At 41.9% G+C, this 26248-nt stretch overlaps 1 protein-coding gene and 1 pseudogene across 1 annotated transcript; both read right to left on the bottom strand.

Moving 5' to 3' along the window:
• Positions 1 to 722: 722 nt before the first annotated feature.
• LOC105816028 (17-beta-hydroxysteroid dehydrogenase type 6-like) lies at positions 723 to 15840 on the bottom strand. The gene is made up of 5 exons (XM_012651331.1): positions 15778 to 15840; positions 10483 to 10809; positions 5804 to 6062; positions 1244 to 1407; positions 723 to 749 (listed from the first exon to the last, which is right to left on the bottom strand). Coding segments are annotated over exons 2-5 (738 nt in total). The 5' UTR covers positions 10796 to 10809; positions 15778 to 15840; the 3' UTR covers positions 723 to 747.
• A 1224-nt stretch (positions 15841 to 17064) lies between these two features.
• Positions 17065 to 17724, bottom strand: LOC105815318 (annotated as a pseudogene).
• Between the last annotated feature and the right edge of the window lie 8524 nt (positions 17725 to 26248).

Genomic DNA, 26248 nt, shown 5'->3' with positions numbered 1-26248 from the left:
TCCCTTCAGGCTGGGCAAGTTGCTGACATCTTTGTGTGAAGAAAAAGAATCCCCCCAGGGAGGTGCAGGCCCATACCAGCATGCATGGCTTACTTCTACGAAGATGACTGCCTTGACTCCAACCCACACCACTGCCGGAGGAGGAGGCGGGTCATCAGAATGATGTTATCACATGAAACTAAACAATCTCACTCCTACTAAGCTCCTGTGGCCTGCACTTGAGAGGTCTAGTCTCTGGGAATGACTGATAGGGCCCTGCAAACCTTGTCCTCTCGCACTTCCCTCCTCCAGCCTACACTCTCTCTCCTGTCACAAAAAGACACATAGTTTGTGGCAGGCTGTCCCGACCCGCGGGGTAGTCAACGCGGACCCTGGAGGAGGGAGTGGGAATTGGGAGAGGCAGGAGACACAAGAAATGGAGACAAGACAGGAGTCTGATCAAGTCTCGTTTATTGGCAGTAGGGCAGAGGCTTAAGTAAGGCAGAAAGAGGAGGTAACAGTAAAGGGGCGGTGCTTTCCGAGGCTCTGGCTTTCCAGCCAGAGGATTTCCATATAAGAAAACCCTCAGGCGGCTTTCAAGGGCTACGTCATAATGGGTAAATGGAAACTTACAAGCTCTTTCGCGGGCTTTTGCAAACGCACGGGCTTGGTCGGCCATTTTAGATAAGCAGGCAGATTCACATGGCTAGCGGCCATCTTGGATAAGCAGCTGCCGGGCCTCATGGCTCCGGACAGCAGGCCCTTTGTTCCTAAAAGGGTAAACAACAATGAAGACTGTGCTTTCACTGAGCAGACATCTCATGCCACCCCTGCCAAACTATGAAGGGGCACCGCCTTTCAACAACCAGAGGTTCCATGCCTCCAAGGTATGTAACGTCTCCCAGAGCTTAAGTGGCCAGGCCCACAGGTAACAGGGCAGGGAAGACCCTGGCCCCAGGCTGCCTGTATGTTCCCTTCCTCAACCACAATGGCCATCAGAGCATTAGGACCTCCTCCTGTCCTGGGAAGGCTTTGTGTTAGAATCTTTGTTCTCAGGGACCACTTGCTCAAGGCTTCTTGGGCATGGCTGTCTGGGCCATGGTCACACATATTCGACTCAGAATAAACCTCTTTTAAATAAAAATTAAAAAAAAAAAGAGAGAATCTTTGTTCTCAGAAGATCTGTCAATCATTGTCCACCAACCCTCTTTTCTCCTTCTCATGCAAGGGTACTCATTATCCCTATCAAAAGAAAAAAGCTTACAGGCATCAAAAAACTGCTGTCCATAGGACTCCTTAATATGCACACAGTCTTCTTCCCAGGCTTGCTTCACTTTCCCTAAGGACTTCTCCATGTCTGTCATTCCCGTTTTGAAGTAACCAGGTTCAATTATGCTGATTTTCACGCCAAAATGTCGAAGCTCATACCTGAAATAAGATTCCTCAAGTTAACTCCTTGGATTGAAAGACATCACCATTTCAATGTCTCAGGGAGGGAAAAACAAAACAAAAAAGGTTATTACAAGATTATTAAAATATCTTTCCTGAATATTTTAAAGGATAAGGAAATGGAAAGAAAAAATAAGGATTTAAACATCCTTAGGTTCAACAACTGGAACATGATTATACCAACTACCCTAACGATTCAATTCTGCAATTGCTCTTTTAATAAACAGTTACTAAGTACCTACCATAGGCTAGACACTAAAGGCATGAGGGATAAAAGTAGTGATAAATAAAATTAGCATGTATTATGGCAGGCACTGTGCTAAGTGTTTTACATGCACTCTCTCAGAAGATTAAAACTCAGTTCCTCATCTCAAAAAATTCACAGCAGGTAAGTCCAACAAGTAAGCGAATAATTATAATACAACTCAAAAGAATTATAAAGGAGAGGTATTCAAGGGGCTATTAAAGTACAGAGGAAGATACAGATAGATTTTCTGAGGGAGTCAGGGAAGGCTTCAGTGAGGAGATAACATTTCAATTGAGCCTTACAGTACAGAGTGGAAATTTCCAAGTGAAGAAAAGGGAAGAGTGGCAAACCCAGCAGTAAGAATTGCACATGCAAAAAGCACAGGCCCATGGAAAATTACAGTGTGTTCAAAGACTACAAGAGATCATTAATGATATATGATGTGAGCATTAAAATTACAAGTCAGTGGTCATTGCAGAATATTCAGGTTAATTCAACAAACAGTTCCAAAAATACTTATCAAGGGCTGACTATGTGCTAGGCACTGTACTAAGTGCTGCCTACCCCAAGTGAAGTCAGATGCCATTGCACACCACAGTGGAGTATACTCTGCAGGCATGCTGGAGTTTAACAACCACTGTTCTAAAGGAAAAGTCTCCCTTATCAAAGCAAAACCTAAAACCTTCCATGTTAGACTTTCAGAAAAGAGTCTCCAGGTGCCCATGTGTCGAGGGGAAGAGGAAAGGGCTATACAAGCCAGAGGCGACTCTGCTTCTCTAAATTTCACTTCCCCTTGGGGTTTCCCACTCTGATTCTTACCACACCACACCACACTTCCACTCCCCTTTAACACTCCCATCCAAATGCAGGACAAAACTTCCTTTCCTTGTTTATCCTTAGCACAACTAGGGAGAACTTATATTTTCTAAAGGAATTAAATAGTGATTGGAATGTTGGAATGATAGATCTTTGCTCTTAGTCTAGGAAAGAGGCAAGGAGTCCAAGAGATCAGTCCTAGGTGGTGATAAATCAGTGGCCACCAGCTCAGTGCAACAGACAGAACGTTGGATAGGCAGGAAGCCAGGTGAGATGCCTGCCACGAGGTAACAACTCATGTAATTTCCTTGGCTATGTCCCTGTTTCCTTCCTAGGCAGGTAACATAACATGCAAACTATCACACTCACATACCTACCAGTCATGGTATGTGATGAGCTAAATAATGGCCCCCAAAGATATAAAGTCCTAATCCCTGGAACATGTAAATGTTACCTTATGTGGCAAAGGCTTTGCAGATATGATTAAATTAAGGATCTTGCGACAGGGGGATTTGCCTAGATTCTCTGAGTGGGCCCTAAATACAATCATAAGCATCGGAGGCAGACCTGATGACTGACAGCGTTGGAGGCAATGTGACCATGGAGGCACAAGCCAAAGAATGCTAGAAGAGGCGAGTAATGGATTCTCTCCTAGAGCCTTCGGAAAGAATGTGGCCCTGTCAACACCTCGATTTTGACCCAGTGACACTGATTTCGGACTTCTGGACTCTTGAACTATGACAAAATAAATACATGTTGTTTTAAGATATTACACACCATAAATTACTTGTGATAATTTATTATATTAATAGTAGACACAGAAAGTGAATACATGCTGCCTATAATATTCACAGCTCATTTCCAAGTGAAACTTCCCCAAGGTCAGCCCCTGCTAAGGGGAGTTTGTAGAGCAATTCTTAGTGCCATGTGACTACACCCTCATGTCCACAGCTGATTGGACCAGGGAGGGTACTTGACGGGACGAGAGCCCCTCTTAGGGCTAGACAGTGGCTCTGCCTATTATTTCCTATATGACCACAGGTGAATTACTAAACCTCTGCACCTCAGTTTCCTCAGATGTACAAAAAGAATAAAAATAATACCTTCCTCATTAGGTTGCTAAGAAAGTTAAATGATTTAGTGGAAGTAAACTACTTATAATAGTGTCTCACACATAATAAGTGCACAAAAATGTCACACAATGTGGTGTTACCTGGCACATACACACACAAAACAAACTCAGCCAGTAGGATTCTCTCAGGAATTAAAATATAAGGGAAATAGGCTGGGCACGATGGTCCTGTAATCCCAGCTACTCAGGAGGCTGAGGCAGGAGATCATTTGAGCCTAGGAGTCCAAGGCTGTTATCCCTATGATTGTGCTTGTGAGTAGCCACTGCACTTCAGCCTGGGTGACATAGTGAGGCCCCATTCTCTTTAAAAATATATATATAAATGTATATATATGTATGAATTATAAAGGATAGAAGCAACTGGTACAGTGGCTCATGCCTGTATTCCTAGCACTTTGGAAGGACAAACCAGGAGGATCACTTGAGACCAAGAGTTCAAGACCAGCCTGAGCAAGACAGCAAGATCCCATCTCTACAGAAAACAAAAAAAATTAGCCAGGCATAGGCCAGGCACGATGGCTCACACCTGTAATCCTAGCACTCTGGGAGGCTGAGGCGGGTGGATCATTTGAGCTCAGGAGTTTGAGACCAGCCTGAGCAAGAGCGAGACCCCATCTCTACTAAAAAAAAAATAATTAGCTGGACAACTAAAAATGTATAGAAAAGCTGGGCATGGTGGTGCATGCCTATAGTCCCAGCTACTCGGGAGGTTGAGGCAGAAGGATCGCTTGAGCCCAGGAGTTTGAGGTTGCTGTGAGCTAGGCTGACGCCACGGCACTCTAGCCCGGGCAACAAAGTCAGACTCTGTCTCAAAAAAAAAAAAAAAAAAAAATTAGCCACTCATAGTGGCATACATCTGTAGTCCCTGCTACTTAGGAGTCTGAGGTAGGAGGATTGCTTGAGCCCAGGAGTTTGAGGCTGCAGTGAGCTATGATGACACCACTGTACTCCACCTGGGGTGACAGAGTAAAACTCTGTCTCAAAAAAAATAAAATAAAATAAAATGATTTGGGTCAGGTCTGGTTGCATTCTTGATCTTCTTTCCTGTAATATATTGAGGTAACAGGGAGGGGAAGGGAAGTTCATTGTTCTTTTGATGGGTCCATCTGGTTATGCAGATAGAGGAAAAGCCCCTTCCAAGGCCTTTTGATCTCTAAGGGCCTTTAATTCAAAATACTCTTTATACCAAGGAGTCACATTTTGGGGTGAAACATCCTGAGCTCCTTCAGTCTAAACAAGATTTTTCTCTTTGGACTGGGTATGGGAGGGAGAAAAGAAGCCTGGCTGGCAAGGTGATCCTGTTGTGCAGATAAACCTCATGGTAACAGCCCTCAAGGAAACGTTTTTATTTGGACCTTTAAGGGTGTTAGACTCTATGCAGACCCATCCCATATCTAATACGCATTTAACAGAGGTTCTTTACAAATGCAAATCTCTCCCCCAGCTTCCTGACCTAGACAACCTTGCAGCGTATTCCTGTTTGCCTGTAGTCACCTCAAAATGTGACAAAGAAATGTATTTTGGGTTAAAATATTTCTTACTTCCTTCAGCCCTGAAAAAAAAAATCCTTTTAGATATATAGCCCCCATAAAATGAGTACATGTCAATTATAATCTTAGGACTGTAGCCTGAATGAACTCTTAAATGTCGATTTCAAGTTTATCTCCACAAATGTAAGCCAAGGGAGAGATATGATCACTCTTCTACTCACCCTGAGAAGATTCACAACATTGACTACTTCCTCTACCCACATTCATGAATGTTCATCTTATCTTATGTAGATTTACTGGACACCAAATAGAAATTCACAAGAATACCATCAATTGCCTTGCTGCTCACCTCTTTCACCCCTCCCTTTTTCCTGTGCACTCCCTTTTTCCTTTAAATGCAAAATCCTCAACTTCTTCTACAGAGAGCCCAGTCCACAACAGATATTTGTGGGCTGTGCTTTTCCTGAGTGCATCCTTAAAATCTTGGCTTAATAAACCTCAATTGAGTGTGACTCTTTTTCAGTCACGTACTATTTAACAGTTTCCTATATAAAATAGACTAGTAAAAATTATCTATGTCTCAAGATTTTGAGAGTGATGAAAAAAGATAAGGTAGGTGAGGGCAACTAGCACAATGCCTAAGACATGTTTAAGAGCTCAATCGTTTTTGTTTTAACATAAAAGAGTTACCTCAGAATATCCGAAAAGGCTTCTACCCCATACTTGGAGCAACAATAGATTCCAGCAGTGGAGGCAATTTTTCCCAGAATGGTGGAGACATTGACAATCCTCCCCCAAGCCCTCCTCACCAAGGGAAGCATGCTCACGGTCATCTGGATCAACCCAATGAGGTTCACTTTGAGGGTATTCACAGAGTCTTCCGTTTTCTGCCACTCACAGTATGTAACTGGGGCAATAATGCCTGCATTGTTGACCAGGCCCCAAAGTCCTAGAACAATAAAGTCAAATCAGGAGTTTGGTTTCAGGCAAAAATTATGTCTTGAACTTTGGTGTTGGAGAGAAGGGTAAGAATCACTCCTGAGGAATCATCTATTCCATATGAGAATTTGCAACCCAAATTCATACTACCTGGGTGGTCTAAAAAAACCTCAAGCCAAGAAGTAAGTTTAAGGTGGCCATGTGTTCTGAGTGCTCCCAGGCACCTGATAGAAGCAAACATAAACACTCTCTGGCGGGAGCCAGGTGAAGTGGTGTGTACCTGTGTAACAGAGGTAAAGGTCTGAAAAAAGGCAATGAAATGTTTCACAAGTTGTCTCTTTAAAACCCCTCCCTTTCTGGGAATTAAAATGTCCATTCCTTCCCGAGGCCAGTGATCAAAGAGGCAGAAAAATGTTCTTTGCTGTTTGTTTTCTATTTTCTTAAACTGCAGGAGATGGTTCAACAGAATTATCCGGGCAATGGTCACAAGATGTCGTCACTGGAGATAAGGTTGCAATAACCCAAGATCAAAACCACTGATTACAGTTAAATAACAATAACCCAAAGCCATGACATATGACAGGTCACATAGACCCAAGCCCAACAGCTGAAAATCATCCTTTTAAAAGCCCTGTTTTTCTGCATAAAGGCGGAATGGTGGTCTTTGAGATGCTAGTGTGCCACCTTCCTCATTTGCCGGCAAATTTAATAAACTTCTCTTTCCTTTTTCCTCAAACCATTTGTTCTTGTTCTTCAGTCTTATTGATTCAGCCTCAGGGACAAGTACCGAGTTTTCAATAACACCTGCAGTCCCAGCTACTTGGGAGGCTGAGGTGGGAGGATCACTTCAGTGCAGGAGTTCAAGTCCAGCCTGGGCAACATAGCAAGGCCCTGTCTCTAATTTTTAAAAAAAGCCTTTCTGAAGGAATCTATCTCAGGCCTCAAGGAATCACCAGAGAGAGTCTCTAAGAAAAGCAGTAGCTCTTTGTTACAAATTACTAAACACACAAGGAAGCAAAGCATCAAATGCAAGAACCAGCAGAAGCAACAGAAAGCAGAAAAAGACTAATAAAGACTTTAGAAACCAGAAAGACACTAGAATTAAAAGACATGTAATATAAAATAAGTATGCCAAATATCATTTTAAAATAAAAGAAGGGATTGAAGGAATTAATAAAGACAAGATACTGTAAAATTGATCAGGCAGATTTGGAAAAGAACCAAATAGAACCTCCAGAAATAAAAGATACAACTAAAATTTTAAAATTTAGTGGATAGGTATAATAGCAGATAGACACAGTGGAAAAGAGAAAGTAGTAAACTGGAAGACAGAAAAAGGAAAATATGTGGACTGCAGCACAAAGAAAAAAGAGATTAAAAAACGTGAAAGAAAAAGGAGGCAAGAACAAAGTAAAAACATCTAACATGTGTCTAATCAGAAAGAAAGGTGAGGAGAAGTGGAATCAAGGCAATATTTGAAGTAATAATGCCTGAGAATTTTCCAGAACTGATGAAAGACAATAATCCACAGATTCAAGAAGCCCCCAAAAAACCTGAAGCAGTATAAATAGAAAAATTCATACCTAGACACACCAAAATAAAACTCAAAGGAAAAATAAGTTCAAAGAAAGAGAATATCCTTAAAAAGCCAGAAAGAAAAGACAGATTATTTCCAAAGGAAAAACAATTAGGCTGACAACTGACTTGTCAGCAGCAACAACAGGAGCCAGAAGACAGTGGAATGGTATCGTCAATGTGCTGACAGAAAATAATTATAAACTTAGAATTGCCTATTTGGTAAAAATATTTTTCAATAACAAGGACAAAATAAAGACATTTTAAGAAATGTAACCCCCATAATGTGCAGAAATTTAAAAAAAAGAAAGAAAAAAAAGAAATCTAAAAAAAAAATAGAGATTTTTGCCTCAACATCTCTAAATTCTAAATTTGAAGGAATGTATTCAGTCAGGACACATGTAATCTTAGATGGAAAATTCAAGAAAGAATAATAAGAAAAAAATGGTAAATAGGGCATAAATGTACCAAACATTATATCTTATAGGCCCAAAAAGCAGAACTAAAATACACAACAGCAACTGCATATATGAGTGTGTCAGGAAGGGTGACGGGAATTCAAGTGTTCTGAGGGCCTTGAGTGACTAAGGAGAAAAGTAAAGATACTAATTTTACATTTGACTAAACATACAGTTAAAATTTCTGGAGGAACCACTAAAGAAATATAGAGTATATTATAGTACTTTCAGTTTAGTAATGGGAAAAGTGGAATAAAAAATTCAATCAGTTAAGAGAGGAAAAAGGAAACAGAAAAAAGTGGGACCAAAAGAAAAGCTCAAAATAAGATGAGCCAGGGGCGGTGGCTCGTGCCTGTAATCCTAACACTCTGGGAGACTGAGGCAGGAGGATGGCTTGAGGTCAGGAATTCGAGACCAGCCTGAGCAAGAGCGAGACCCCAGTCTCTACTAAAAATAGAAAAATTAGCCGGGGGAGGCTGAGGCAGGAGGGTCACTTGAGCCCAGGAGTTTGAGGTCACTGTGAGCTAGGCTGATGCCACGGCACTCTAGCCGAGGCAACAAAGAGAGACTCTGTCTCAAAAAAAAAATTAAGATGAAAGAAATAAATCCAAATGTATCAATAATTAAGTATAGATGAATGAAATGTTCTAGTTAAAAAACAAAAATTCAGACTGGATTATTTTTTATATCAGCTATATGCTACTTACCAGAGATTCATATAAAATATGGAGATACAGAAAGATTGAAAGTGTAAGGGTTGAAAAAGGCTCTGAGGTGACAATTCTTTGTAAATGAAGGAATAGTAATATTATCCAGGAAGCAGTTGGAAATTCAAGTGTCAGGAGTAAGAGAGAATTTAGATATCAAGGGCATAAAGGCAATAGATAAACTATGAGTATATGGGATCCTTTCAGCATTATTTGAGTCCTTAACATGTACCAGGCCATGTGCCAGAAGCTGGAAATACAGTAACGGCTCAGAGACGCCCATACCCTCAGGGAGCTCACAGTCTAACAGATGGGAAAACAATAACAATACAATAGAAATAAACAGGTGTGCATAGTACAGAGGCCATATGCACACTAGCCTGGGCAACAGAGCGAGGCCCTGTCTAATAAATAAATAAATAAATAAATAAATAAATAAATAAATAAATAAAATAGGGGCAAACTTGGTGGAGGGAAAATATAGGAACTCTGTATTTTCTGGTCAATTTCCTAAAACTCTAAGAAATAGTGTATTGATTTGTTTTTTTATTTCAGCATATTATGGGGGTACAGATGTTTAGGTTACATATGCTGCCCTTGCCCCCCTCCTCCCCTAAGTCCGAGTTAGTGTATTGATTTTTAAAAACAAATAAAACGAAATGAAATTTTTTTTTTTTAAAAAGAGGACTAAAGGCTGACTTCAAGGAATGCCTATATTTTAAGTAGCAACCAAGGGAAGATGAATCAGTTTCTTAAGAACACCTTGAAAACTCTTCAAACATAAAGAATTGTGTTTATAAACAGTCTACCTGCAAGGTGAGATAATGGCCTCAAATCTGTTGAGCTCATTTTTCAATATAAACATTGTTAGGGAAATGAAACAGCACGAAAGGTCTTGACAGTCCTTCAAATGACAAAGCCCGCCTTTTAAGCCCCGCTTTTGATACATACAGTTGATGCCTCCTATCCGTGGATCCAACCAACCATGGATGGGACATATTAGGAAAAAAATCTACATCTCCGTACTGAACACGTACAGAATTATTCTTCTTGTCATTATTCCCTAAACAATACAGCATAACAACTATTTACCTTGTATTAGGTATTATAAGTAATCTAGAGATGATTTAAATTATACGGGAGAGGCCGGGCGCGGTGGCTCACGCCTGTAATCCTAGCACTCTGGGAGGCCGAGGCAGGTGGATTATTTGAGCTCAGGAGTTCGAGACCAGCCTGAGCAAGAGCGAGACCCCGTCTCTACTAAAAATAGAAAGAAATTAATTAGACAACTAAAAAAAATATATATGCAAAAAAAAAAGGAGCCGGGCATGGTGGCGCATGCCTGTAGTCCCAGCTACTCGGGAGGCTGAGGCAGGAGGATCGCTTGAGCCCAGGAGTTTGAGATTGCTGTGAGCTAGGATGACGCCACGGCACTCACTCTAGCCCGGGCAAAAGAGTGAGACTCTGTCTCAAAAAATAAATAAATAAATAAATAAATTATATGGGAGAATGTGTATAGGTTATATGCAAATACCATACCATTTTATATCAGAGACTTGAGCATCTAAAAATTTTGGTATCCACAGGAAGTCCTGGAACCAATCCCCCATAGATACCGAGGGACAACTGTATATATAACCTTAGCATCTTCATACTTGAGTAAATGAAAGGAGAAAATACTTCTTCATACTTCTGTCTCCCACACGTTCCTTCACCCACTGGGTGGCTGCAGTGATGCTCTCCGTCTTGGTGACATCCAGAATCACCGTCTCCAGCCTGTCTGACATCTGGGTCCTCAGCTGCTCGGCCCCCTTCTCCATCAGACACACAGCCAGCACCCTCAAGCCGTGCCTGTCCAGCTGTCTGGCCACCAGGTTCCCAAAGCCTGAGTCCCAGCCCGCGATGAAGATGTACTTGTCCCGGAAGTGGCTCACCACCTGCCTCTCCCGGTACCAGCGCACAAGGTAGTACAGGCCCACGAGGGCTGCCACGTACAGCCACATGTTGAGGGTACGTCCTTCAATAGAAAGAGAACAGCTTTCATTTTATTCCTTCCCTTTTTCTTTAAGCAATATCTATTCAGTATTTACTATGTGCCAGGCATTGCACTAGGTACTGGGGACTCAGTATAGGCTAATACTTGGTCCTACCATCAAGAAGCCACAGTCTAGAGAGGGGACTCAGGGAGGTGACCGAACAAACGCAGTGCAGTGTGACAGGTGCCATAACAGAAGTATACGCACAGTCTCAGAAAGCTGTAAAGGGGGATTACCCAGAGCCTGTCGAGTTAGAAATGGCTTCATAGAATCAATGACTTCGGTACCACTTCCTATAGCACAAGTGAGAGTTCAAAAAGTGGACAAGGATGAAAGGACATTGCAGGTAGTAACAATGCATAGACGAGTGGAGTAGTGAGCAGAACAAAACTTCCTGATACCTACAAGCAGCTCTGCAGGGGTGCAGTGCAGAACACACAGGGGAAGGGATGGGGGATGAGGCAATGAAGGCCAGATCATGAAGGGCCTTGTAGGCCACACTAAGGAATCCGGACCTTATCCAATAGGCAATGAAGGAGTGCTACTAGAAGACATTAAGCTACAGAGTAAGATGGCCAGATTTAGCTCTAGGAAGATCTGTCTCACAGTGACAGTGGAGGACAGATGAAATGGGTGTGGTGAAGGCAGGGAGATCAGTTAGGAGACCCAGTAATTTGGGTGCGATATTGCAGCCAAAGCAATTTGTAAATATAGACCAATCAGAAGTATTGTTGAAATAAGCATTCGCAGATGCCTATGTTTCTAGATGGGGTTCTGGAGCAAAGTCCACCATTTTTTGGCCATCTATAGTATAGGTGTTGGCTGAACTAACATCATTCATAACAATAGATAGAGGTCAAAGGTGGGTGTGGGCCCACTAAGACATCCTGAATGAGGTGTGCCTATGCAATTCAAACTCCGTAGTTTGACACATATGCTCTGCCAGTGCTCTGGCCACTGACTTCCTCCTTGGTCCTACCCTGGCTGGCACACTATTTGATAGATGAGCACTGAGAGATTAAGTACAGCACTGGACAAAAGAGGGGACAAGATTGGTCCAGGCATATTTTCCTGACCTCTCTTAACCTGCCCCTTGGTCTAGCAGAATTGACTACTCCCTCCACAGTGAATGGCACATAGCACATGCTTAAAAAATGTTATAGATCAATTAAGTAATTCTAAATCAAAATATCCTAAGAAAAAAGAGAGGGAGAAAAAAAAAAATATCAGGGAGAATGAGCCAGAGAAGTGGGAGAAAAAGCTGATGGAAGCCAAGGGAAGAGGGCCTTGGTGAGGACCAGCAGTGTGGCAGGGAGGCCCTTGTGTGTTAGGAGGGCACTGGTGACCTCAACAGGAGGGCTCTTTGGGAGCAAAGGGCACAGAAGCCAATCCTGAGCAGGCTAATGGATGAATTGGAGAGCAGGAAATAGAGCCAAGTGGAGACTCTTCTTTCAAAAGCCTGGACTGTGAAGGACAGAAAGGAACCAGTAGCTAGAAGGCAATGTAGGGCGTCCGGGAGTAAATTGGAAGGAGACAATGAGGGGAGAGAAATGCTGACAGAAGCATCTAATGCTCCCTCCCTCCCTCCCTCTCTGTCCTCTCTTTTTCTCCTTTTTCCTTCCCCTTCCCCCTCTTCACTCCCCTCTCTCTCCTCCCTTCTCTGAAGCTTTCTGCCTCTCTCCAATTTGAGAACTGTGTTCTCTGGCGAGCTGCCTCTGTTCTGCCCTATTGGCATTCCCTGGTGGACTGCAGTTACAGAAAGGGCTTTATCCTGCCTGTTTATTCTCTAAAAGAGTAATTTCCTGATTCCAATCAAAGATGAAAATCCATTTCCCCCATTAGGGAGAAGTTCAGACCTCACAGCCTCCCCGGGTATTTCTATCCAGCCATCACATGCCTAGTAGCAGAACTTGCAGGAGAGATGTGTCAGCAGCATCTCTAAACCCAGGCCAAACCTGAACACGGATCAAATACCTGAAGATGCCCTGAATATTTCAGATATCAAACCCAAAGGGGCCTGCTCGTTTCTACAAACCATTCATCTACAAAAGCTGTGCAATTACTTGAAGTTTTGCTTTTTTTTTTTTTTTTTTTGAGACAGGTCTCACTCCATTGCCTGGAATAGAGTGCAGTGGCATCATCATAGCTCACTGCAACCTCACACTCCTGGGCTCAAGCAATCCTCCTCCCTCAGCCTCCCAAGTAGCTGGAACTACAGGCATGTGCCACCATACCCAGCTAATTTTTCTATTTTCTGTAGAGACAGGGTGGTCTCACTCTTGCTCAGGCTGGTCTTGAACTCCTGAGCTCAAGCAATCCTCCCACCTCAGCCTCCTAGAGTGCTAGGATTATAGGCATGAGCCACTGCACCCAGCCCTGTTTTTGGCTTCGACCTGAAAGATTTACATACAGTGCTTACATTGCTATTTCTTGATTTATTAATGTTTGACATTCTCCATTAACTTCCTGTTATGGGAAATGAGAATTTAGCTTCCTTATACCATATTGTCTGTCTCTTCCCTTCTCATCCACACAGTGCTTCCTCGTTAATTTTCTTTAATGAGCTTTGAAGTTGAATCTAGACAACACCTGCATAATCACAACGCATAAGCTAAGACCTTCCACTGTTCACTTCAGGTGTGCCCCCATCTTGGTCTCCATCATTGACAGCAGCTCCCACAAAGATCTTGAACAGCTGAGACTATCTTTGGGGCTCTTCCCCTTTCCCCTCCTTCCACTCTACCTGAAACTTTCCTCCCACCGTGCCTCTCTTTTCTTCAGCCTCTCTCTATCACTACAATCCTCTCATGGTTTCATTGACCTCCTTATTCAGCCTGGGTCTCATGATTGGCCATTTTAGGGATGCTTCACTAGCACCCCAAAACCTTTACCATCCACATTCTCTAATTGCCACCTGCCAAGTGGTGCTAGAGCAAGGTCAGAAAACAAGCTTGTTATTTCTACAACAAATCGATGCTACACTGTTTCAGCCCTTGCTGATACAAGGCAAACCTTCTGTTTACCTCTACTTGACTCCTACGTTATGTTTTCCCAACTATTCCAAATATTTATCAACCTTCTCAATTTCCCAACCTCATGTTCGTCTGGCTGTCCTTCTCCAGAGGAGCCTACATCTTCCTTGTTTGCCTGCCAAAATCCAGATCAGCTCAATCTCCATCCTCCCCACTTCCAAACCAATGGCCTGGACACTCTAATTCATATCCACATTTACCTATCATTTCGGGGGTTTCCACTGAGGGTACCTCTGCTCTAAATGTCTCCATACCGTCTTCTATCCTCCTTCTTTTTTCTTTCCTCCTCCCTTAGACCATCCTACCCTGCCACCCTTTAATGACCATCCTCTCTCTTTTTCTCTCTCTCTCTTTCACCCCATATGGCCAAAATATTCAAAGAGCATATGCACAGGGCCTCTATTTTCTTGGCACCCATGAGCTCCCCAAGCCCTTGCACTCTACCTTCCATTCCCATCACTATCTGGAAACCCTCTGGGAGCTCACCCAGGACCTACTAGGAGCCAATGCCCAAAGTCCTTCCTTTCTTCCTCAGACCTCACTACAATATCTAGCGCTTTCAGCCAGGTGCTGTGGCTCACGTCTGTAATCCTAGCACTCTGGGAGGCCTGATCACTTGAGGTCTAGGAGTTTGAGACCAGCCTGAGCAAGAGCGAGGCCCCGTCTCTACTAAAAATAGAAAAATTAGTCAGGTGTGATGTCCCATGCCTGTAGTCCCAGCTACTCGGGAGGCTAAGGCAAGAGAATCACTTGAGCCCAGGAGTTTGAGGTTGCTGTGACCTAAGCTGATGCGACAGCACTCTAGCCCAGGTGACAGAGCAAGACTCTGTCTTAAAGAAATAAATAAGTATCTAGCACTTTCTTTTTCCTAGTGCTTTTACCTGATTCTTAGATTCTAACCTGGTCCTGGGTAAAGGAGGAGATTTCTTTCAGATCATGCCATGTACTCATTGCAATCTGTCTGTGGCTCCCTGTCACTCATAAGATAAAGTCAGACCTCTTTAGCTTGACACATAATAATAATAGTGAACAGTTATACAGGACTTTCCTGTGTGCCAGGCATTGTTTGAAACCCTATATATATATACAACATAAACTATGACAGTTATTAACATTATGCCTATTTTTCATATGAGTAAACTGAGGCACAAATTAAGGCAAAAATTAAGTGGCTTTTCCAAGGTCAAAGAGTGAGTAGTAGAGACAGGATCAAATCTGTCTACCTGCAGAAGCCTTGCATCTAACCACTACACCACACTACCTTGCCCTGGAAGACCTTTCAGGGTCTGGCCCTGTCCTGTGTTTCCCCCTCAGCTCCTGCCTCTCACAACCAGAAGTCATGGTTTGACCCTTCTGACTGCCCAATCTGGGGAACGTGCCCCTCCCTTGACTTCCACTGTGGCTGTCATAGTGCCCATTCCCTTACTTTCCCTCCAGCTCTTCCTCTCCCTCTACACCCTAAATGGAAGGATTCCCCATGCCTCTTGCTTGGCCTACCAAAGAAGGCTTCTCACTGTCCCCACAATGTCATTCTCACTTCTACACAGTGATGTCTGGTTAATTTTCCTATAGCACAGCTCTTCTGATGTTACTACTGGAAAAGCATCCAACCGACTAAATAAAATCTAAATCTAAAACCTCAGTTAGTTATACAAGGCACCCCCTGATTGAGTCTCAGCCTTTCCTTCCTCTCCTCCTTCTCACACAGCCTATGGTCCATCCAAACCACAGAGCTTTTAAATGGAGAAGTGTGATTTGATGAGCCTCCTAGGACAGGCAGTATTTGACATGCAGAGATGAGAAGCAAGGGCATTTTGGGCAAAGGGAATGGTGAGAATAAACAGTTGGAACATGGAAAGTACAGGGCACAGACAAATGGAGATACCAATGAGACTATCTTGTTGATCCCCTACTTACTTCTCCTTTTCTTCCTTTCCAAGAAGCCCCCTGCTCCAACCCTGATTTTGTGCAAAATGTAGAGTCAGGAGCATAGACTTTGAGGCCAGATTGCTTGGGTTCAAAGTCAAACTTTATCATTTATTAACACTCCTGTGTGGCCTTTGGCAAGTAATTAGCCTCTGTACCTGTGTGTTTACCTTCAAAATGGGAAAAGAACACCTGGTGATTTGTTGAGGGGATTAAATGAGATAACACAAGTAAAGTACTATATAATTGTTAAATATTAGTCTTCTTTTTATTGCTGTTGTCTTATTATTGCCATCTTAGGCCTTTCTCCCTGAGCACTGCCTCTTCCCTTGGGCTTTCACAGAAGGAACTTTCACCCTGGGAACGCGCATTATCTGGTGCACTATACCACCACTTTTCCACCGGATGTGTAACTCCATGTATTGCAACATCCTCAATCATTTCTACAGTTCTTTATCACTACACTGGGCCATGCTAGCTCTCCTTGATTTTTTTCAACCTCAAGCAGAGGACCTCTCTCTGCAATATAGTACATTATGAAGGAAGAGGCTGCCTTTATTCCCTTCTTTGATTAAAATCTTTAGACCTGGTTTGTCTATAAGCTCCAATTAGACTAGTCACTGATCCTAAGAGTGAGTCTATAAATAGCACATAGCCCCCTGAACTGATCCACCATGAAATTCTTCTGCTCCCACATTGGTGTGAACTAAAATAAAATCTTAAGCAACCCCCCCCCCAGCCAATGAAATTGACCCCTCTTGGCCAAGGGGATCCCAGAAATCCCCTAAAGCTGAGTTGCTGGCCATGAGAAGGGAGGTCAGACATGCTTCATCATGCTCCCCTCTGTTCTTGGAGATATCCTTTGTAACTCATTAACAGGCCTAAGTCTATGCAAGCCAATGCTTAAACCACACCTGTAGGTCATCAATTTACTCAACAGATCACGTGAGTCTATGTCCTATATGTCTAGTGACTTTTCTCTGATTAACAGGCTTCCTTATCTTTTTTTTTAAGATGGTGGATAAATTTTTATTGAGCCTTTTAGTTTACATCATGAGGTAAAAGGAAAACGTTCTCCTTCACCAATATTTTGCACAGCTGTAGTAAAATATTTGACTTCAGGGATTTATAAGGACTACATTTCTCAAAAGTTGGGATCAAGTAAATAAGTTTTAACTTAATTTCTTGAATTTTCCAGTTGACTCTTCCATTACAAGCTCTCATTAGTTACATACATTTTATCATTGCTGATATCTTTAGAACTGAATCACTGCTATTTCAATCAATATCCACTAATTCCACTTCAACAATGAGTTCTGCATTTGGTAGAATTTTGGCATCAGGCTGTCCTTTCCTTCCATAAGCCCACTGGGGTTCGATCTCCAGTCGAGCCTTTTCTCCTTTACTCGTAGTCAAGAGTGCTTCATCCCATCCTCTGATAACTTTGCCTACTTCAACCTTAAAACTTAAAGGGTTGGCGTTTTTCTTCTTCTTTGAACTTGTTTGAATATAAGTATCAAAAACAGTCCCGTCCTGTAGTGTTCCTATATACCAGCAGTGAACAACATCTCCCTTTTTTGGGAAAGTTGGGTTTATCTCCCTTTTTTAGGACAGATTTTGTATATTTTGGTGGACCCTCATCCAGAGTCTCTTCAGACTTGGTTCCTTTGGGTTTATCTTCATTAAGCTTCATATGTTTCACTTACTCAGACACTTTACTTACACTTTTGGTACCTTGAAACACTTAGTTTCAAAAAGATGGATATAGGTTGTAACCAAATGGACCTTGTTACCTGTCTTGGCAACATTTTTAATGTTTCCTAATAATTAATATTCTGCAAGAAACGAATCTGAACTGTGGTCCTACAGAAACTTGATAATGTCCTTCTTGGGCAGCTGCTCCACGGTCCCCACCCGCTGGGGAATGGCTGTCACCATCTTTCCCTGCTACCCTTAACATAAAACATTCCAAGCCTTTAGACAAAGCTTCATGTCTTTAACCAACTACAAATCAAAGATTTTTTAAACTCACCTATAACCTATAAGCCGCTGCTTTGAGATACTCCACCTTTTGGGGCCAAACCAATGTATGCCTTCCATGTATTGATTTATGACTTTACTTGTAATTCCTATCTCCCTGAAATGTATAAAACCAATCTGTAACCCAACCATGGTTAGATCACTTGCTCAAGGCTTCTTGGGCATAGCTCTCTAGGCTCAGAATAAACATCTTTAAATTATTTTACAGAGTTTGAGTTCTCTTCCATTGACATTGAGCTTACAGACTAAGTGTTCTTAAAACCAATAATTGTTTTTTTACAATTAGATGACACTATGCACCCACCATAACGTTTACTGAAAAAGGTTGTTACTGAAAGTTTAGCACTTGTCCCTGAGGCCACATCAGAAGAACAAGAACAGGAAAGGGGAGTTTATTAATTTGCTGGCAAATGAGGAGTATGGCAGACTTGCATCTTAAAGAACCACAGTCCTAACTATAAGCAGAAATATAGAGCTTTTAAAGGAAGGGTCTTCAACTTCAGGCTACTGCTGTTTAACTATAGTCAATGGTTCTGATTGGTCCCATCTTCAGCGGAAGACAATCTCTGTGACCTCCACCTAGACAATTCCATTAAGCCATCTCCTGTGGTACAAAGAAAAAAAAAAGGACACTCCCCTGCTTCTCTGACTACTGGCCTCAGGCAGGGATGTAGGTTTTAATTCCGGAAAAAGAGTAGGGGGAGTTATAAAGAGGCAACTCATAAAACATTTTACTCCTTTATAGGCCATTCCCTCTGTTACAAGGTCGACAATGTGGAACAATTGAGCACTGCTGTTGAAAGAGTAAACTGATTCAATAGATTTGAAAAAAATGGTTTGTCCTTATGTAAAAAGAAAATCAAAATCTCAGGGCCACCCCCCAACTCTTTATACAAAAGAGAAGGTAAAGGCCTCAGGCACCTGTGAAGAACTGGCCACACAGATCATTCATGAAAGAAATTTCTTGCTGACCTCCCATAAGCAAGGACATGTAAATTGCAACTATGTCTAGTGTTGAGGGTTAGGGTCGAGACATGAGAACCCAGGAGTGGGACAGGACTTTGCTAAAGAGCAACCTGTGGATGTGTCAGTTCACTGAGCAAAAGCTGCTCAACCTTGAGGAGGACATTCCACCAATCAGGGATGTCTGCAAATGAACCCCAACTTGAAGCTTGAGGGCCACAGCCTGGATGTCGGCAAACAGACCCAGGCTTGGGATCCGAAGGCAGAGAGAATGATCAAAGGATGTCAGCCCAGCAGATAAGAGCAGTTTGCTATTCTAAGCCTGAAGCAATGTTCCTATCTCTCTCCTCACTTGCTATCTCAGTAAATGAAGGATTAGATAAAGTAGAAAAAAGTATGTGGTCCCTTTGTTCCCGTTTAGATTATACGCTTTACTGCTGAGTCATGATTTTATCTTTAACTTTTGTATGCTTAGGTAGTTAATTGTTACTTTGGGGGACCTTTAAACTTAAACTCATGATATGTACATGTAAATTGGTGACTTATAATAATTGTTTGCTGAAAGACTAAATACTGATGCAGAACTTCATTCATAACCTCCTGGCTCATGGGAATGCTGGAGGGCCCCTGATTTCCCCATCACTTTAATCTACACTTTGTCTCTGTCTCTTTTATTTCCAATCTCTTGCGATGTTCCTGCCTCTGACCTGATTTGTTGGGAGAGTCGTGAACTCCAGGCAGTTTGGCACCAAAAACTAAAGCCTATTTGATTCCATTCTAATAATGAATTGCAAGTTTATCTTTATAGGTAACAGAACTGGAGAGAAGACAGAATGAGACATTATTCCATCTAACCAGAGACATCTACATAATTGGTGCTTCCTCCACGTCCTTTTTCCCTTCTAACGTTTCCTTTATTTTATGTAAAATGTAGATTTCCTGGGCCTCACGAGAATATAACCACTTTGCTTCATCAACACTCACCCCCTAACCCATTCCTTATCTCTATATGCTTTTAAATGCTGTAAGTTCCAACTTCCCCTTTGGAAAATAGCCACAGCCTTTTCTGCGATTTGCGTGTTTTCTCCAGATGCATCCTCAACTTTGGCTTAATACACCTCCATTGATTGAGATTTTTGCCTCAGTCACTTATTTGGGTGGACACTTATCTACCAAAGATAAAAATCCACCTTCCCTACACTCACAGATTCTACTTTTAGGTATACAGCCACAAAATATGTTCACTCTAAGATGTGTGTGTAGCAGAATTATTTGTAATGGCCAAAAGCTGGAAACAGGGCCAGGCAGGGTGGCTCACACCTGTAATCCCAGTACTCTGGAAAGCCAAGGTGGGAAAATTGCTTGAGGCTAGGAGTTTGAGACCAATCTTGGCAACACAGTAAGACCCCATCTCTATAAAAAAAAAATTTTTTTTTTTTTGAGACAGAGTCTGGCTCTGTTGCCTTGGCTACAGTGCCGTGGCATCAGCCTAGCTCACAGCAACCTCAAACTCCTGGGCTCAAGCGATCCTCCTGCCTCAGCCTCCTGAGTAGTTGGGACTACAGGCATGTGCCACCATGCCCAGCTAATTTTTTCTATATATATATTTTTAGTTGTCTAGACAATTTCTTTCTATTTTTAGTAGAGAGGGGGTCTCGCTCTTGCTCAGGCTGATCTCGAACTCCTGACTTTGAGCGATCCACCCACCTCGGCCTCCCAGAGTGCTAGAATTACAGGTGTGAGCCACTGCGCCCGGCCAAAAAAATTTTTTTAAACTAGCCAAGCATGGTAGTATATGCTTGTAGTCCCAGCTCATCAGGAAAATGAGGCAGGAAGATGCCTGAAGCCAAAGAGTTCAAGGCTGCAATGAGCCTTGAGTTCACGGCTGCAATCTCACCACTGCATTCCAGCCTGAGTGACAAAGACTCTATCTCAAAAAAAAAAAAAAAAGGTGAGGAAAAACCCCCTTGCCTTTGGAAATGAGCTAGTCATCAGTTAGTGACATTGATAACTAACGCCACGGCACTCACTCTAGCCAGGGCAACAGAGTGAGACTCTGAAAAAAAAAAAAAAAAGGTGTAAATAATCCAAACATCCAGCAACAGTAGAATGAATAAATAAATCAAGATATCCCATACAATGGAATGTTATACAGTGACAAAAATGAACAAAATACAACTACACACATGCATGAATCTCACAAACATAATGTGACATAAAAGAATGCATAATGTATGATTCCTGTTGGTAAATAGGCTAAGAGATGTGAAAAGTTTCAGGGGTTTTGCAGGGCTTTGCCTTGAAGGAATCTGTGGACATGTTAATTCACAGAATAGAAGCTGCTTCCAATAAGGAGGGCATTGTCAGAGGACGTTTGCAAAGCAACATTTCTTCTTTGCTGCCAGCCATCGCCTTGAGCTTTTTTGCAAGGCAGAAGTTTGGGTCCTTGGTGAAGAAGCTAATTAAAATGCTTGCCCAGCAGATAACGTGCAGCTGGAACTATCCTAGACTTCAAGGCTGTTCCTGTTTCACTCCTGACTACATGTCTCTGTGCTTAGAAGAAGTAAATTAGAGTAGTATGCAGACTCAGTGTTCTCATTTTATACATTTTATCTTTAATTTGTATGCTCAGCTAGGTCTGTTTCTGACTTAGGGCTTAACATGCTTATCTTAGAAAAATTTTGTAACCATCTATTCTTAATTTTTTTTTTTTTTTGTAGAGATGAGGTCTCGCTGTGTAGCCCAGGCTGGTCTTGAACTCCTGAACTCAAGCGATCCTCCCGCCTCAGCCTCCCAAAGTGCCAGGATTACAGGTGTGAGTCACCACACCCGGCCATAACTGTCTATTCTTGTAGACAGAATTAGGTAAGGTTCCCCCGGAAACCTCAAAAAATGAACTGTATACATAATTCTCTAACAAATGACAACTATTTGCTGTAACAATAAATACTGATGTCGGACTTCACTCGTTGTCTCGCAGTTCATGAGAATGCTGGAGACCCCCTAACTCCCCCATCATTTAAACTGCACTTTGTCTCTGTCTCAATCATTTCTCCATCTGTATTACTTCTTTCTTTATTTTCTATTATTTCCAAATCCCTTGCGATGATCCTACCTTGGGACCTGTTTTGCTGGGAGAGTAGCTAACTCCCAGCAGATTCCATCTACATAAAATTTTAAATAGGCAAAACTACTTTGTGTTGCTAGAAATCAGATTAGTGGTTACTTTTGGGGAGAAGGAAGGGTTGGGGAAGTATTAGGGGATATTTGTGGTGCTGGTAATGTTCTATTTTTTTACCTGTATGATTATAATAGAGTGTTAATTTTGTGAAAATTCACTAAACTGTTCACTTTTGATCTGTGTGTTTTAGACTCAAACTAAAAAAATAAAAATAACTCTTTGAACAACAAAAAGAAATAGTTCAAGAAAAATTACTTATGCATTTTCTATAAAATTCTTATTAAGAACACTGTATCTGCACATTGTTCACAATCCCACATGATAAATCCTATCACGTATTTAGTACCAGGAAATATTTTGTCTTTTCTAAGTAAATAGTATACTATTGATTGTTTAAAATTATCTACTTCTTCATATTAATATTATATAAAAAGTTCAACACCAAATTTAATGCTCAATTACAGTAATTCTCCTAGCCCTTTTAGATAGCACTTTTTCTTCCTGTCTTCTTTTTCACCTCTTTGATTTTCTATTTCTTTTGTATTTCTATTTGCATTTTAACAATCTTATTATATATGCGTCTTTTACTTCAGGTTCCCTCAAACTCTTTTTGAAGATGCCACATTTGTCCAAGACTAAAACTTGACTAATGAATCCTCCTATCTCAGCCTCATTCCAAAAGTCACCTCACTTCTCTGTGCCAAATGGAAAAAAAGTTAGCAGATACTCAGGCAGCTGATGCCTTATACTCACATTTTTTAAAATGACACCTCACTTCATACCAGTATGTAAAATTCCACAAAGGGAAAGGGAAAATGTTACCTGAAGAATTCTTGTTGGGAAATATATGTTGTATTTCAGACACTTCTTGTTTGCTTTCTCTGGAATTTTATTTCCTCTCTATTCTCCACGGATTAGAAATGTAGCAGGTGGTAAAGAATAAGGAGACTACTAAAAGCCTTGTTTATTGTCCCTGTGGGAAATGAAAATGACAGGAAAAATTTCATCACTCCCACTACAAAGAGATTGGGCAGTAGAAGATGAAAGTGGGATTAGAGCAGCAACCTCAGCCTAGACAGAGCTTAAGCAACAGAATTCTCATGGCCCGGTTATAGCAGGCCCCTTTTGTTTACCCAGAGTGTCACAAAGTTAGCCTACAACTATCAGCATTAACCGTGAAAGAGCTGGTTTTCCCCACTCTCAAGAATCCCCAGTTTTTCAGAGTTCCTATTTGTAAGTATAAAATCACCCCCAACTTCTAACCAATATTTTCCCAAACTCCAAGGGAGTGAAGATCAAAAAGACAGAGGAAAAAAATAGTGACAAAATTAATTTCAGGAATCAAAGTTGAAGGATCTTTTAAGAAAATACAAAACCATAATCAATACTTATCTCCAAACAGACTGTGTCCCCTTTCCCACCCAACACACACACACATACACACACACACACACACACACACACACACACACACACCCTTGACTTGTTCAGGAAACATCCAGTCCTGGATCCCCAACTTGGCAACAGTCCTCTTCCTCCTTTCCCACTCACTGGCCACCCCCATCTTCTGCATTGCTTTTACCACACCTCCCTCTCATGGTAGGAGTCCAGGCTGCACCACTTCCTTGTGGAGTTCTCACCAATGTCACCCTTGCTCAGCTGGAGAATCAGATCTGTTTTTGACAAAATGAAAAGCAGAATGAAAAGAAAAGAGCTGCCCTGACCAGCCAGAGAGTTTCCTGTGCTTTTCAGCCTCCATCCTTTAATTTAAGTTGGAATACTGGGATGCAAATCCCCTGCTGGAGTGGAGAGAGAGAGGAAGTAGATTTTAGCAGAGCCCAGTTTCTTAGACTGCCAACTTGAAATCAGTTGTTGCAAACTGGGACTCTCAGATACCTTTCCAAAAGAACTGCAGCCATTCTGTGTCTTGGGCCCTGCAACCAGGCACATATATATATATATATATATATATATATTTGGTAATAACAGCTTTATTGAGGCATAATTCACATACTATACAATTAACCCCTTTAAAGTATACAATTCAGTAGGTTTTAGTATATGCACAGAGTCGTGTAATTGGTACCAAAAGTTTGGTACTTGTCCCCAAGGCTGAATCAATACGAACAAAGTACAAGAACAAGTGGTTTGAGGAAAAGGAAGGAGAAGTTTATTAATTTGCCAGCAAATGAGTAGGGTGGTGGACTAGCATCTCAAAGACTGCTATCCTGTCTTTAAGCAGAAAAGCAGAGCTTTTTTAAAGGGGGGGATCTTCAGAGGTTGGGCTAGGGTCCATGTGACTGGTGTCACATGTTGTGGCTTTAGGCTATTGTTTAACTATAATTGGTGGTTTGGGTGGGTCTTATCTCCGGTGACAATGATCTTGTGACCCTTGGACTATTCTGTTGAGCCACCTCCTGTAGTTTAAAATACTAGAAAACAAACAGCAAAGAACATTTTTCTGCCCTTTTGATTATTGGCCTCAGGAAGGAATATAGGTTTTAATTCCCAAAAAGGGTGGGAGATTTTAAAGAGACAACTTGTAAAACATTTCATTGCCTCTTTTCAGACATTTACCTGTGTTACGTATTCCCCATTGTCAATTTTATCCTTTCATATCTATGGGACAAGGGACACGTAGTTGTCAGGCAACTTCCTGCTGAATTAGGGAGACATTTTAGATGGAAGGTTTGTACTTGTTTATGCCATTGTTCTTTCTCGTTTGTCAAAGTTTTAGCAGTAGAGTCACAAAAAATAAAGAATGCAACAGATTACCAGGCAAAAAAGGGCCTAAGCAACAACGACAACCATGAGGATTGCCAAGGCAAAATGGAGGATACCTGACAGGAGAGATTTTATCCTGTTTGGTCTCTAAGACCCTGGTAGGACTGTGGGTCCTTACTGTTGCCTTGTATATAATGTCTGATGGGGGCTGAGTAAGAAAGAAACACGGGATCTCTGAGCATGGAGCTGTTAGTCATGATGACAAACCCAGCAGCGAGACAGAACAGCAGAAGAGGTGATAGTTTGGGAAATCCTCACTAAGGAGTTGTCTCTCCATCCTATAGAAAGAACAAATAACCAAAAAAAGGTTAGCAAAAATATCAACATTTTCATTTTTCCTTTTTCTTAAACAGGTACTTTAGATCACCTAAAGCCCCCATCCACTGGGGGCTTGTGTTCTCTTCTTCCACAGGACACCTCTTAGTTCTGGTATAATGGAAGCCAGGTTTTACTCCTGACAATTTCGACAAGGTGTGCTATTAGAAGTACTTCATAGGGTCCCTTCCTTCATAGGCTTTCCTTCTGGACTCGAAAGGAGAGATCATTCCCACTCCCAAGTCATAACCTGGTGAGCATGGAACTGAAGAATGAGTTCCAGTTGTGCCCTCCCCAACGGGGGGCTCTTCCACCAGCATTGGTGGGTATAGGGGAGCCAGCAGTGGGGGAGAGGGATCTGTGAGATTTGGATTGAAAGGGTTCATGAGATTCAACCTGGTTAATTCCTTCCCAATTTTGTCCCAGACCTTTCAGCCACTTTATTATGCAATTGCATGAAAGATTGTACATATGGGATCTCATCCCATTTACCTGAACTTTGACAAAATAATTCCAGTTATAAGAGAGTATAATAATTTAAGGTTCCATTCAATAGCCACTTCGCCTCACATTCCAACACACACATTGGCCAAGGAGTACTACAGTAAAACACCATTCTCTTTTTAGACATAAGTTTATAGCTATAAGTTGGCCATTCAACCAAGATTCTCCCCAAGGGACTTTCTGAAGGAATAGAAACAGAGCCTCCCATGTTGAAACCAAACTCCAAAACAACAATAACAAACACAAGTTGACCAGTAGATGGTACAAGGAATTCCTAATGCAAACAATCTCAATGCCAAGGCCTGCCAAACAAATGGGAACTACACAAAGAGAACTGAGCTCTCCTATCCCAAAAGGGGATGAAGCCCCCAGGTTTCCTAGTCCCACTCAACCATGACTTCCATACCTACAGCACCACAAATGCCCTACCACGTGGCTGGAAGGTTAACGACCTTCCCCAAATGGGTGGAACCAAGGGTCTCAGTGTGCACACCAGGGGACTCACCTAAAAGGCCAAGGCATAGTGACTCTTCCCAAATCCATTTCTTTTTCTTCAACAAGGTTCAGGCTGTGAGGAATTGTATCTAATTCAGGGAGGGAGCGATGGGAGTTCCCCGGAGCTAAACAGGCTCCAGCAGCTGCTGGGTGGTCTCTCACTCTCTCACCCTGAAAAGA

Source organism: Propithecus coquereli, unplaced genomic scaffold (genome assembly GCF_000956105.1).
Source record: "Propithecus coquereli isolate 6110/MARCELLA unplaced genomic scaffold, Pcoq_1.0 Scaffold111, whole genome shotgun sequence".
NCBI lineage: Eukaryota > Metazoa > Chordata > Mammalia > Primates > Indriidae > Propithecus > Propithecus coquereli.
The sequence above is the reverse complement of the archived record's forward strand: the minus strand, read 5'-3'. Positions and strand labels throughout refer to the sequence as shown.

Bases quoted from the DNA above. Each gene is read 5' to 3' on its own strand.
- LOC105816028 (XM_012651331.1), bottom strand. From the start codon at position 10,795: ATGTGGCTGTACGTGGCAGCCCTCGTGGGCCTGTACTACCTTGTGCGC. The intron at 6,063-10,482 runs GTATGAAGAAGT...TTATTGTTCTAG, and splicing joins GGAACGTGTGGGAGACAGAA to GACTTTGGGGCCTGGTCAAC. The intron at 1,408-5,803 runs GTAACTCTTTTA...ATCTTATTTCAG, and splicing joins GCCTTTTCGGATATTCTGAG to GTATGAGCTTCGACATTTTG.